This window comes from Mercenaria mercenaria, chromosome 10, assembly GCF_021730395.1.
Source record: "Mercenaria mercenaria strain notata chromosome 10, MADL_Memer_1, whole genome shotgun sequence".
NCBI classification, from domain to species: Eukaryota; Metazoa; Mollusca; class Bivalvia; order Venerida; family Veneridae; genus Mercenaria; species Mercenaria mercenaria.
Window position 1 is genome coordinate 33,675,901 of NC_069370.1, and position 13,613 is coordinate 33,689,513.

General features: G+C 36.3%; 1 protein-coding gene across 7 annotated transcripts in view; it reads left to right on the plus strand.

Annotated features, from left to right (window-relative positions):
- Positions 1-4,402: 4,402 nt before the first annotated feature.
- The window catches only part of LOC123559437 (arylsulfatase B-like), a 47,996-nt gene continuing 38,785 nt past the window's right edge, over positions 4,403-13,613 (plus strand). For 6 of the 7 annotated variants that reach the window (XM_053552675.1, XM_053552673.1, XM_053552677.1 and 3 more), the window contains exons 1-3: positions 4,403-4,624; positions 12,245-12,373; positions 13,245-13,401. In XM_053552675.1, the coding sequence (XP_053408650.1) occupies positions 4,415-4,624; positions 12,245-12,373; positions 13,245-13,401 (496 nt within the window). In that variant the 5' untranslated portion in view covers positions 4,403-4,414. Of the gene's footprint in view, positions 4,625-7,387; positions 7,409-12,244; positions 12,374-13,244; positions 13,402-13,613 lie in introns of those variants that run through there. The other variant, XM_053552679.1, reaches the window with a different exon arrangement.

Below are 13,613 nucleotides of genomic sequence, written 5' to 3' on the forward strand. Positions count from 1 at the left end.
GCAAAAAATAATAGGGAAAACATTTAAGGAACTTCTCATGAACCGCTTGATGGATCTTTATCAAACATAGTCTGTAGCATCATTATAACATCTTCTCCCAAACTGGTTCAGATGGGGACGATTGGCCCCTTTGAGGGTTACCAGAGCTAAAATTAGAAATACCTTTAAATGATGTTATCTCATGAACCACTCAATGGATCTTCTTCAAACTTGATGTGTAGCATCCTTATAAGAATCTTCACCAAAATTGTTCTCTTAGGGGCACTTGGTCCCTTTCAGGGGCTGTTAGAGTTCAAAATAGAAATACCTTTAAACGACTACTCATGAACCATTTGATGGATATTCACCAAACTTGGTCTAGAGACCAGTATAAGGTCCTTTCTCAAATTTGTTTGATTAAGGGCACTTTGCCCCTCTAAGGGGCAACTAGAGCTACAAATAGAAATACTTTCTGGTCATGAACCGCTGGACGGATCTTCATCAGAGATGGCCGGTGGCATCATTAGAGGGCTGTCTCTCAATTTTATTCAAACGGAGACTGTTTGTTAAAAGGGCTAAAATCAAAAATACCTTTAATGACTACTTCTAATGAACCACTCATTTGACTGTCATCATTCTCGGTTCGTAGCATCATTATATTGCCCGCTCCATTTTTTTAATTGTGGGTTGGGGTGGGGGAGTGCATGGCCCTCTAAGAGGCCACTAGACCTAAAGCTACAAATGCCTTTAAATGACTACTTCTCAACCGCTTGATGGATCTTCATCAAACTTTTATTAGGTCCTTTAACTAATTTATGCAATTAGTGTGGCCTCTTTTAGGGGCTGCTAGAGCTGCAAAATAGAGATACCTTTTACTAAATTCCTCTCTAATTCCTTCATAAAACCTTGTCCGGAGAATCATTATAAGGTCCTTTACCATGTTATGTCTTATATCAAATCTATTCAAATAGGGACACTTTGGCCCTTTTTGGGGCCACTAGAGTTGAAAAAGAAATAACTTTAGATGATTTCTTCCGATGGTTATGTGCTTTGGTGCGTGACAGCAAAATGATAATAAAAAATAATGAACAGGTTAAAGGATTTTCACCAAACTAGTTAGAAGAAAAGTCAGATGATTAAGGCTTTCTTCTGTTGAAGGACTTAGGCCCATTTAGACTTTCCACATAATTCTGACATTTAAATTAAGGCTCAAAGATATTACATCGCAAATAATATGTCCCGGTCATACCTTTCATACTAATCTTATTGTATATATTCCATTTAGTTTCTGCATGTCGTTCTCAAATCTGGTGGCATACATTTCAACTTAATACTGAGTATCATAACAAGAATTCATAGCATTCATTTTGCAACTAAACATTTGCAGTCACAGCACACATGTTTCATATTCGGTACAGTTACATCATGTGATACTTTAATAGTTTTGTGGCATTGATTTTGATTCACACCAACCATTTGTAATAAGTATTGACTACTTAAAATTCTAAGAAACATATATATCTATTCTCTCTCACAAACACAACCATTATTTATATTCCTCACAGTTTCTTCATGTACGTACTTTCATTTAGTGACTTGAATTTAAGCATTACATTCCTTGTTTGATATTTGTCCTTGTTTTTTAAATATTTAATTTTCAATTTTCTCTGTTGTCAAGGGTTGCAAGTTTAACGATAGGATTTTTGCGTCTGGAAGTAAGGATATTGTACTGCCAGTTCCTGTTGTCTTACGAACACTGCATTCAGCAAAATTTGCATAGCTAAAAAAAGTGATCAACAAGAAAATTAGTTGTCGCCTTACTGTAACTTTGTAAAGTAAAATATGTTTTGTTTATTTTTTTCTACTGCTCTTAATAGACAATAACTTACTATCACAGATTTGCTTCTCGGAAACATGTTTGCAAATACCGTTGTTATATTCAGTGGTATTTCTTAAGATCCAGCTTCAGAATGACGAAAATAGTTTCTATCCGAAATACACATCACTACAGGTCTGTTGCAAATCTTGCATGTATTTTCTTGCCTATGGCTTGACAATGCTATGTGTTTGTATAAGTAATAAAATGATAAAATAACCTGTATAAGCAATCTCACCTATGCATGTCGTGTAGATATGCATTCTAAGTATATTTCAAACATGCTACAACTATGCCTATCCGCCATATTTTGTTGTGATCACATGCATGTAACTGTGCATTCTATTGGTTAAAATGGAGTTAGAGCAATTCTGGATTAAGTTAAATGGAGATAGAGCACTCCTTTACAAAGTCTAATGATGATCACATGATGTTAGTTTATGTGTATGATTGGTCAGAATAATTTTAAACATTACAGTGCTTTAAGTCCTGCTGATAGAGTACTTTAATCGTTACTGTTACATTCAAACAGAGGACATGGAGCAAAGTATTACGCAGGATCTTTCTCTATGACGTCAAAAGTTACGTTTTCTTGCTCCAGAACGATAGAGCTCGGCGAGACAAACAAAATGATGTAAAAATCTCATTTTTTCGTAAAATGGAGATAGAGCACTATAAGAATCAGGCGACGATATGATGACTGCTTGCGGTCAGTAGATGGCCGTAGATGGCCTCTGTTGTAGGAGCTGTATTTCAAAGCTCAATGTCACTGTGACCTTGAGACTGAATACAGTTTCTGCTCAATAACTAAAGACTGTTTTGGCATACAGTCGACATACTTTACATATGATGACTGCATGTGGTCAGTAGATGACTCCTATTATAACAGGGTTCAGTAGGTCAGAGTTAAAACGGTTTCTTCTCTTAATATGTGGTCATATGTGTTTATTTCGCTTAAGCCAGTACTACGGGGCGTGAAGACTGTTGCACTAGCCATTACCTTTCATGAACAGAATCAGTCAAACTGAGTTATGTTCTATGTTTCCAAAAGATCTTCTTATAGATTTGATTTAGTAAAAAGTCTCCCCGTACTTGAATTCAGTGCTGTTATATTTTCTGTTCCTTTGGGATCATGGAATTCATTCAATACCTTTGTAATAGAATTCCACTTAAGCCGATGCTAGGGGTCGTTAGGGGGTTGCACTGTCCATTACCTCTCATGAACAGACTCCTCTATTATTTTGCTTGCATTCTATGCTTACAAAGGATCTTGATTAACTACTACAACAGCAATCCTTAAGTGCCGTATGGCGGCCATAAAAAGTCGGTTTTGTTATATTTTCTGTTCCTTTAAATAAGATCATGGAGTTCATTCAATATCTATAGAATAGTGTGACAGTGAATTAATGAATTAATTTTCATAAATGGTGACATTTCGATCAGCTGTTTTTCAGTTTGTCAATTGTTTTTAAATCGTAATTTCATAGAAGTATTTTCCACATGTAGCTTAAAGTTTTCTTTGCTTTTTAAATACTTGCATTTGCTTTTATTTTATTTTATTTTGTTTTATGTTGCTATAGCTAATCCGGGAATCGTGTGCAAGATGCATATACAAAGGTCTGTTTCAAACCTTTAAAGTGATTCCATATGCATAAAGTTCCATGTTGTAAACATTTGTAGAAGTTCTCGCGTGGTCAGCCGAATGCACTGTACAGCTGTGAAAATACAAGGTGTGGCTTTTAAATCACGACTGTAATTTTAAAACACAGATGTAAAATTTTGTACAGGTTTTATAGTTGTAAAGTGTTTATACACAACAAAAATCAACTTTCTAACAAATGTGTTAACACCCTTCAACACTACAGACTTCAAGTTATTGCTAGATCTGTCTCATCTGCAAAAAATATGCTCGTGTTCATTTGCTTGCTGTATCCACTGCATTCCTAACATAATGGAAAATATGTATATAAAGAGTACAAAGAACACAACCTTTATCATTATTATTTTGTGACAAATTTTACCCCCAGATTTATTTGCTCGGCAGGAAGCGGCTTTATCATAATAGAATCCCGCTTATATAAGCCGGTGCTAGCGGAGTGGGGGCGTGAGGGGTGTTGCACTATCCATTACCTGTGATAAACAGACGCAGTCAAACCTGTCATGAACAGACTCGATTTGGAAGCACCCTATGCTCACAATGACCTTCTTATAGATTTGGTTTACAAATCGCTCTTGTTATTATTTTTAATAAAAATCTATTTCTATGGTGGCATCTTCAGTCTTCCAACCACATAATACAGTTTTCTTTTAAAAAATATCCCATATGCAGTTATTATCTGGAAAAGTTAAAAAGTGGAAAAGTTGCGTGTTATCCAGATAATTTTCTTAACAGGATAACGTTCACTGCCTGTTAGTGATACTTTTATAAGTGGATTACTGTACATGAAACTTTCCCCATTTTTAAAAGGGAAAAAAATCAAGATAAATAAGTGGATATGTTGTTGGCAGAAATATGCCACCATTCATTCCTATGTATACGTGTTGGTATGATATAACTTAATGATGACTAGAAAAGCATTTGAACCGAATCTGGATGCAACCTCAGCGCGAGGAATAGTGTCAAGGATGCTGACAACGACGTTGCATTTTAAAGTCGTAAATAATAAAACTTTGCCAAACATCCAAGATGGCGGCAACGAAGAACCAGTGCATGAACTTTCCAAAATATCTCCATTTTTAACCATTTTATTCAACTTTTTTCAAGACAAGGTACTTCATTATCGAACCTGCTCATTATTTAATATCAATTTTCCAAAGCTATCGTACGACATGCTGGTAGGAAGCCGCCAAATTTAGTCAGTTCCGGTTCATGATAAAATTTAGGGTTCCGGATCACAGTACTGTTTGCACTTACATGATGAAGATGTCACTGTATAGAAGCCCTTGAATATTAAAATGGGGTGAAAATGTGTAGGCGGCCGGATAGCTAAGTCGGTAGAGCATCAGAACAGTATTACGAGACCCTGGGTTCGAGTCCAGATCTGGTTGCACGTTTTTCTCACCCTGTGACTTTCGGCGCCCAACGTAGGGCTGTAGCGGCATTGCACTGGTTAGTCTCGGACGACTGTAGTTACTTATATATAAAGTACCTGCTGAAATTTAGGACAAATTTTCGAAATGGTGGGGAAAATATGTCCTGGTATAGAACTTGAATATTAAAACAGGGAGAAACTTGTGTACGTGGCTGGCTAGGTCAGTCGGTAGAGCATCAGAACAGTATTCCGAGGCCACAGGTTCGAGTCCTGATCTAGCTGCACATTTTTCTCACCCTGTGACAAAGATAATGATTTAATTCATAGCATGAATATTTGCTTTAATAAGGGAAATAACATACCAGGGCCCTCTCTACATTTTGGGGGATTGGGGCCGGGGCCCTTGGAGGAGGGAATTTTGCGTCGTTTTCAAGGGAGGGGGGAATTCATTCTGGAGATATGACATCTGATCATAACCCCTTAAATTAAGGTCAATTGAGTATTACAGATAGCAAACTAATGTGAATATATCTGAAGTATTGTACAGAACATAATCTATTAAAAACAGGCAACTTTTATTTTCTTTTTATTAAATCAGTTATGTGACATCCAATCGAGGTTCACATGTCGTCATTATCGGTAGCACTAGCAGTATCCACGGACATTGTCTCAGCAGCAGCCAGAGCAGGGCTTCCCTTCATCGTATCTACCTGATTGTGCATGTCTGGCCCTGATGAAACAGCGGTGTCCGTGACAGTAGTTTTTTTTTTTTTTTTGAGAGCATGCTGCTTAAAAAGCAAATCTATTTTTGCGCATTTCGCCCCTGTTGCATCCGTGATCTTTTTACGGTATGATGTGCATTATGCGACATTTTTTTTCAAAGGGAAGTAACTTTGCATACACGCATCCAGGGAACTGAAAAACGCGCGTATTATACAGATCAGTAAAACCAGGGGTTCCACTAGACCTGAAAACCCAAGAGTCCCGGGACCCTTGGGTCCAAATTTTAAGGGGCCTTTTTCAAAATACAAGAGTCCTGCCCCAACACATCGATACAATTGACTATATTTTCTTATAAAGTAATACTAGGTAATTAATAGCTACTACAACCAAGAACATGTTACAGCATAATAACAATTTCTGTTTCAGGTCATATAATCTCATATTGTAAATAAATTTTTATTAAAATTCATTTTAATTTGATGAGGTTACCGTTTTTCTTCAATATTTTTGTTTGTTAGCAGAAAAGTGCTAAAACACTGTAAAAATGTATCCAAAAACGTACTATCCGGATACTGGTACACTTTTGGAATGTCGTCTGAAATGTTATTTTTGCCAGTTAACTTGGTCCACTTAGGTAAACCAGAGATAGTTCCTCAAATAATGATGGCACATTATGGCAGACCGGAAGTGATCTACAGGACTTGACAGAAACAGTAAATGCTGATCTTGAGGTTATTGCAAAGTGGACTTACAGATGGAGGATGAAACTTAATGTTGACAAGTCAGAGTACTGCATCTTTTCCAAATCCAAATATGTCATCGGGTGTAATTAGAATCGTGAACGGACATTCTAAACTTTTTTTTACTTTCCAAATTCATTTAAATTTGTGGATTTTCTCGTTGATATTAAGGTACAATCATTAAACAATGATCTAATTTAAAGTTTGCATGAAGAAATCATGCAGGACACTTTTCACATGCTCGGTAATCAGCTGGTCGCTTAATTACGATAATAATTGGCGCCTTTTTTGACAGTATGCAGGCTCAATACGGGTAACGCTTTATCAATTAATGTTAACACTTCATTGATTCTCATTACCTATGTTCACTCGCCGTGACGTAACTTGCTGATAAAGAAAAATCAGCGTGGCATGTCCACAGGATAAAGGGCGGGAATTTAGCAGAAGATCAAAGGCAGGAGGGCATGACCGCGAGTGTTTATTTTGAATACACGTATTTATCGTGGACATAGTTTTACTGTAGGAAATGACTGATAAGAGGAAGGATTATCAAAGGAAAATGTCTCCGGGTCCCGAGTGACGCACAGGCAATTATCATGCCGGGTCCTTTGAGCGTCTTTTGAAAATCTCCCGGACCCGGGTTCCCGGGTCAAATGGATCCCCTGAGTAAAACTTTATCAGGCCCATAAAGTTACGAGACGCTCCTAAGACTATCGGGTATCGATTTTTTTCTTGATTTTTTTTTCTTTCGAGGGGGAATTTTTCTACACTTTGGGGGGAAAAAAGCATACTATTTCGAGGGGGGAACGGGGCCGAATTTCGGCCCCAAAAATCGGCAAACGAGGGCCCTGCATACCAAAACAGAAGTTTTGCAGATCGCAGGAATGTGGAAAAAAATTTGTATTCTGTCAGTCCCTGTGTTCCACAACTCACACAACAGGAACACAACACAATCAAGAAATTATTTTTAAACAAGAAAAGTTTTTTATCTTTCCAGCTAGCCATTATGTCATGATTTGGTCGGAATCGGATGAGAGAAAACAATTGTTATTTCACAGGTTAGTGTTTCCTGCAGACTCTAAAAGGGGCATGGTGCTTCCCTTGAAAAAGGGCACTTTTAATGTGCGGTTTGGCACTGAAAGGGCATTCGTCCAAGTACGCTTGCTGGCATCATTTTACAGACACCATTTTACATACTATTTTCACATTGCATAAATTTGAGAATCTTTCATATCTCAGATATGGGGTAGATATTTTGTATTATTCCTTAGATAATGTTTACCATACTTTCAAACATTCTTATTTTGTTACCAACATGAAGTGCTTGCTTGCATTTTCAGAGACAGATATCAGGTGATAATTTAATAAGCAACAAGTTTTATTGAACAACTGTCAATGCGCAACTTTATTTTGTCAATCATTACATACCATTTCACCATTGAATTACATTAAGAGCATAGGCATTTCGTCAAATCTACATGTAATCAATGACTGTGTACCTATATCGCTGATTAAACCCATTGTTCTTCGTTGTCAGTAAGATTTAGAAGACAAATCTACATGGAAAGTTACATTTTTCTGTTGTTTTGGGCATACGAAAACGAAAGTAGAATGCTACGTAAAAAGTACATGCTGCGAAATTTGCTAGATTAGATCGTCTGCCACTATTTTTATCAAGTTTCTGCGATACATACACTAGTTTGAATCAATGATTGACTATGAATCTGTTTTTTTTTCTATCTAATCATACAGTATTAAGTAAAATAAACATACATGTGAATACCTATGGTTCATTGCGAATAATAACTCAAACTTTCGGCTTGCTTGAATGTGGCCGTGCACTTTCAACTTAAATTTCGGCCTTATAAAATCATTTTGACAAATTATTTACTAAAACAAAACTAGGGCCTTGCATTTTTAGTTTATTGATTTAAATCTCGATCAGGTTATATAACTTAATCGCTAGGTTATCGGTTATTTTCATACCGATGTACGTTTTCAAATTTTCAAGATGGTGGCGACTTCTGCATCTGCGCGTCATGAATGTGTTTTGGAAAGTACTACTTCGTAATTAACAAGACATTTGTCGATTTTAATGAATTTGGTATCATTCTGAAGCTTAAATGTTTATCTTATATTATTTTTATAAATGATACCCGTGAAGGAATAAAATATATCTTGTAGATAAAATCGATGTAAAACATTTTGAGTCTGGTCATTTTTCATGGGTTAGTCGGCGATCGGCAAAGGGCAAACATTCAACATTTTATTTTTAAAGGCCTAATGAGCGCATCAAAAATGTGCGACAATCAATCTACATTTTAATTGATTACAACCTTTTAAAATAATTATCCTTTAATCATGTGTTAACTGACCATTTTCAATCATCTCTTCCGTAAAAAGGCTAAATGTAGCTTCTCCGCCGACGTGCTAAAAACAAATTTTCATCTACTGTTTCCAATTAAAGAATCATAAAACAGTAATTGATTGCATAATCCTGTCAGTTCTTAATCGGGTTCATTCACGGTTGATGCACCCACGTGTCGACCTGTTGATCAAAGCCACTAATTGACGGTACAATACACGGAACATGCCCCGCTGACATTAGCTATCCAGGCTGGTTTTGAAAGGGCACTTTTCAAGATAAATACAAAATAGAAGGGCACATGGCGCAAACGGGCAGCTTGAAGGGCACCTTGGCGGCACTTCAAACGGGGCATGGTGCTGCGCCATGTTAAAAAGGCCTGCAGGAAACACTACAGGTGCCCCAGTGCGTTTTAGTTTTATTCTAAAATGATCTGAGATAAACCAAAATTATCCGTAACTGACCAAAGTGGTGACACCACTGTTGCTTCTACAGTTTAATTATTTACTTTGCATTTTCAAACCAAATGTGGTAATTTAAAAAGAAAAAGGGTTTTCCTTTCTCCATGTGCAAAAATGTGCTTTAAAAATATATTTCCGAAGCTCAGTAACAAATATAGCCCTTAGTTATCTGGAACTGACTAATCGACTGTACATATCTAATGATCGCAGGTCGAGCCTCCCATATCCGCCCCACAGTGCAACACAGGGATCCGTCATGTGCTATGATAGACTTTTAAACTTTTTTTAATGAAATTCAAGAACATGTTTGTAAAAAAATAATCACACATAAAACATATAATTATAAAGAGACAATGGGGATAACATGGTGGGTTTCAATTTTGACCCCTACGTCCGTTTACCTCTTGCTATTGTGCTACATTTTAGTTATATCTGACTCATAACTACTAAACTACATGAGCAAAGAAAATGCATACTTTTCCCACCTAAAATGGACCAAAAAGTTGTACACGATTGCGTAAAACATTGACACTGTCATGTTCAGGTGTAAACTGCAATAATTTGAATAAATAGTGGTAGAACTTGGTGAAACAAGTTATGATTCATAATAATGTTAATAAAGACACAAACTGCAAACATTTACCCACCTCGAAAAGCTCTATCAGAGAAGACTATGTGTATTTTGTCTTTCTTGCTCCAACGTTCCTGCATTTCTCGCCATGTTGACATCTGTCTAACTGTTGATGAAACCTGTATTCTGATTGGTTGACCAATGCAAACAAGAGCTGTCGGGGGAAGTTTTCTATCGGTGTCCCTATATTGAGTTTGTTCAAATTATTCAAGTTTGTCAAAAGCATGGCCACCTGTGGAGGCTGTCATTTTAAAAAAGAATGGTCTTGTGATGGCTCATGCATCAGTCCGTCATTTCTGGACGTTTACTTAAGAACGCTTGGGCCTAGGATCAGGAAACTTGATAGAGAGGTTTGTCATGACCAGTAGATGACCCCTATCGATTATGAGGTCAGTAGGCCAAAGGTCAAGGTCACATTGGCCCAGAACACTTTCCGGATGATAACTTGAGAACGCTTGGGCATAGGATCCTGAAACTTACTAGGAAGGTTGAGTATGACCAGCAGATGACCCCTGTTGAATTTGAGATCAATAGGTCAAAGGTCAAGGTCACATTAAACCAGAACAGTAGAACTTTTGTTTACAGTGAGCAAATATTTTTTTTTTTTGTGTGCAGTTATTGAATTATCAAGGGGGGCATTTCATGTTCTGCGAGCTGTTGTTGTGTAATTGAATCTGTCGCGCATTTTTAGCTCGACTATACAAAGAGCTGTCCTACTCAACCCGGCGCCGGCGGCCTTCGGTGTCCGCACCTTGGTTAAAGTTTTGATGCACTTTCTTTTTATCTCTGTAATTACTTGATGGTCACTGAAAGTCAGTTTTAAGATCGTTGTGCAAAACTGTACATGTCATCCAAATTTCAAGGCTGTATCTTAAAAACCAAAAAAGCAGGCCAGGTTCAGGTTAAACCTTTGATGCAATTTCACTCTATCTCAGTTATTACTAAATGGATTTGATTCAAACTGAAAGTAGTTTTTCCACATCATCTCCCACATCATATGACACAAGGTCCATAACTCTGGTAACAATATTTCATGAATTATACTCCCTTTTACATGTACTTAGAATATCAGGTTAAAGTTTTGATGCACTTTCACTCTATGTCAGTTGTTACTAAATGGATTTAATTCAAACTTAGTATAGTTGTTCAACATCATCACTCACTTGCACCAATATTTCGTGAATTATTCCCCCATATCATTCAGGGGTGTTACTGTTTTAAGTTATGTAACCTATTTCAGTTACTTTTTCAAGCATTTTATAACCTGTATTAGTTATAAAATATAGTTTACTTGGGTAAGTTATTAAAAAAAAAGTCTTCTTGCTGTTCTCACAAAGTGACTTTTCAAGTGAAATTAGTAGCAAACTGTGGTTAATCAAATTCTCTTTTAGTAGTATCATGAACTGATAAGCATAATGGGATGTTAAGAGTTTTACAGCTTTAAAACTTTTGCGTAAAACTTTAGCAGCCTTGCGTAAAAAAAATTACTGCATAGCTGGAAAGATAAAGGTCAAGGGTTCAGGAAATAATTGCATTAGTCTCATTCAAAATGAGGAATTGATACAGGAGGGCTTTGTAATATTTTATGATAACTGAAACAAGTTATGAAAGAATAATCAATAACTCAAATGGGTTATAAACTGCGATAACTTGAAACAGTTACACCCCTGACTGCTTATAACTTAGAATTTCAGGTTAATTTTGATGCATTTTCATTATATCTCAGTTATTACTGAATGAGTTTAATTCAAACTTAAAATAGTTGTTCCATCACCCACATCATATGACACAAGGTCCATAACTCTGGAACCAATTTTTCATGAATTATACCCCACCCCCCCCCCCCCCCCACACACACACACACCTTTACTTAGAATTAAGGTTAACTTTGATGCAAACTTGATGTAGTTGTTCCACATCATCACCCACATTGACAAACATCCATCGCCTCGCACCATCATTCATATACCCCTTTTGCTTAGAATTATATTATTAATTTTGATCATTACTTTGATGTTTTGTTCCACATCATCAACATGCCAAATCATTTACATTGGAGTCATGATAAGGTTCATCGCTCTTGCACCAATATTTCATTAATTATGCCCCCTTTTTGCTTAGAATTATACTTATTTAATGTTTTGATACACTTTATCTTTATCTCTCTTATTACTTAAAACTTTTGACACAGACTAAAGCTATTGTCCAATATTTCCATCTACATTGGAGTCATTAAACACTCCAGTGACAGCTCCAGCTTCCTCAGGTGTGCCCAGTTTCACTATCCAGCATCGAAATAATCGTACGCACTGTCTCCTGTGACAGCTCTTGTTACATAACTGAATTGTGGTTGAACTTCTAGTTAGTTAACACTACAGAATAGAATATATACTTATTGACACAAATTTGTAAAAAAAACAATATTCTTTTGCTTCAGATTGATAGATTTGCAGCTATGGTAACAATTCCAGCAGAGGCATTATCTGTGTTGATGCTTGTAGTTGTCCAGGGTGCGTCTGTGGAGATAGTGAGACCCAATATTGTTCTCATTGTTGCTGATGACTTGGTATGAATTATACATTATCATTTGTGCTTTTAAGTCATATATAATATATATCTTTTTTGAACCTTCTTGTGTGTCCTGGCACAGAAATATAGATATAATTAGATTCATACTCCTTGAACTACAGTACATTTTTCTTTAAACAAGTGTGAAATAGACAGCTTTTTTATAAAATTATTGTGTAAATATTTTCATGTTCGTTATTTACTTCAACTTTATTACTGTTAATACTTATGTAAAGTGTCCTCTGTGACCAAGTGGTAAAGTCTTAAATTGCATATCAATTGCAATAGTGATAATTTGATTGAATTCTTTGTGTAAGGAGTTGGTCAAGATGGCATTTTTGAAGATCAGCTCGTGGTCCTACTGTACCTAGGTACCTGCCTGTAAAATAATGCCATGATGGGCACCTGGAGTAATCTTTCACCAGTACATGTATATATAAAGCTTCATTGTTTCCATATGATCTTAGCTGTGGGTTTGGCTAAATATGAAACCTCCCCCTCTACTACTCCCCTCCAAACCAAAAAAAACTACAACGTATCGTTTGAAATTTAACACAATGACAGAAAAACCTCAGATTACTAAGTCTACAATTATTTACTTTATATTCCTTATTGGGTGTTTCACATTGCAAAAATTGGTCATTCATTACTCATTAGAGCCCGAAAAGATTTTTTTGCACTTTTTTTTTTTTTAGAAAATATAAATTCTGCTTCTAATAAAGGAGTTGTAACAATTATAGCAACATCATAGTGCTGGTATTCAAGTATTTTCAAAAAATTACTTTTATTTTTTTTTTAAATATGGTGGGTGTTGATTAGGGAATATGTGGTGGCATGTTGCAAGTCACAAACTGAACTAACCATTACAGGGTTGGAGTGACGTTGGTTTCCATGGTTCTGAGATTAAGACACCAAATATAGACAAGTTAGCATATGATGGTGTGATACTAAACAACTACTATGTGTCGCCAATTTGTACTCCAACAAGGGGCAGCCTGATGACTGGACGACACCCTATACATCTTGGTAATATACTTCATTTGACAATAAATATCAGTCATGTTTGAAAAATGCTCACTATTGTATTAATTTGTAAACCTGATTTAAGGTGGTTGGTCTGTAATGGCAGTCAGCAATTTTTGTGCGAGTACGTATTTTCTCCCTATCTAATTACGACATTTTCTAGGTGTTACAAAAAACGAATTTCTGTTATGGCCGAAGAATGCCAAGATGGCATA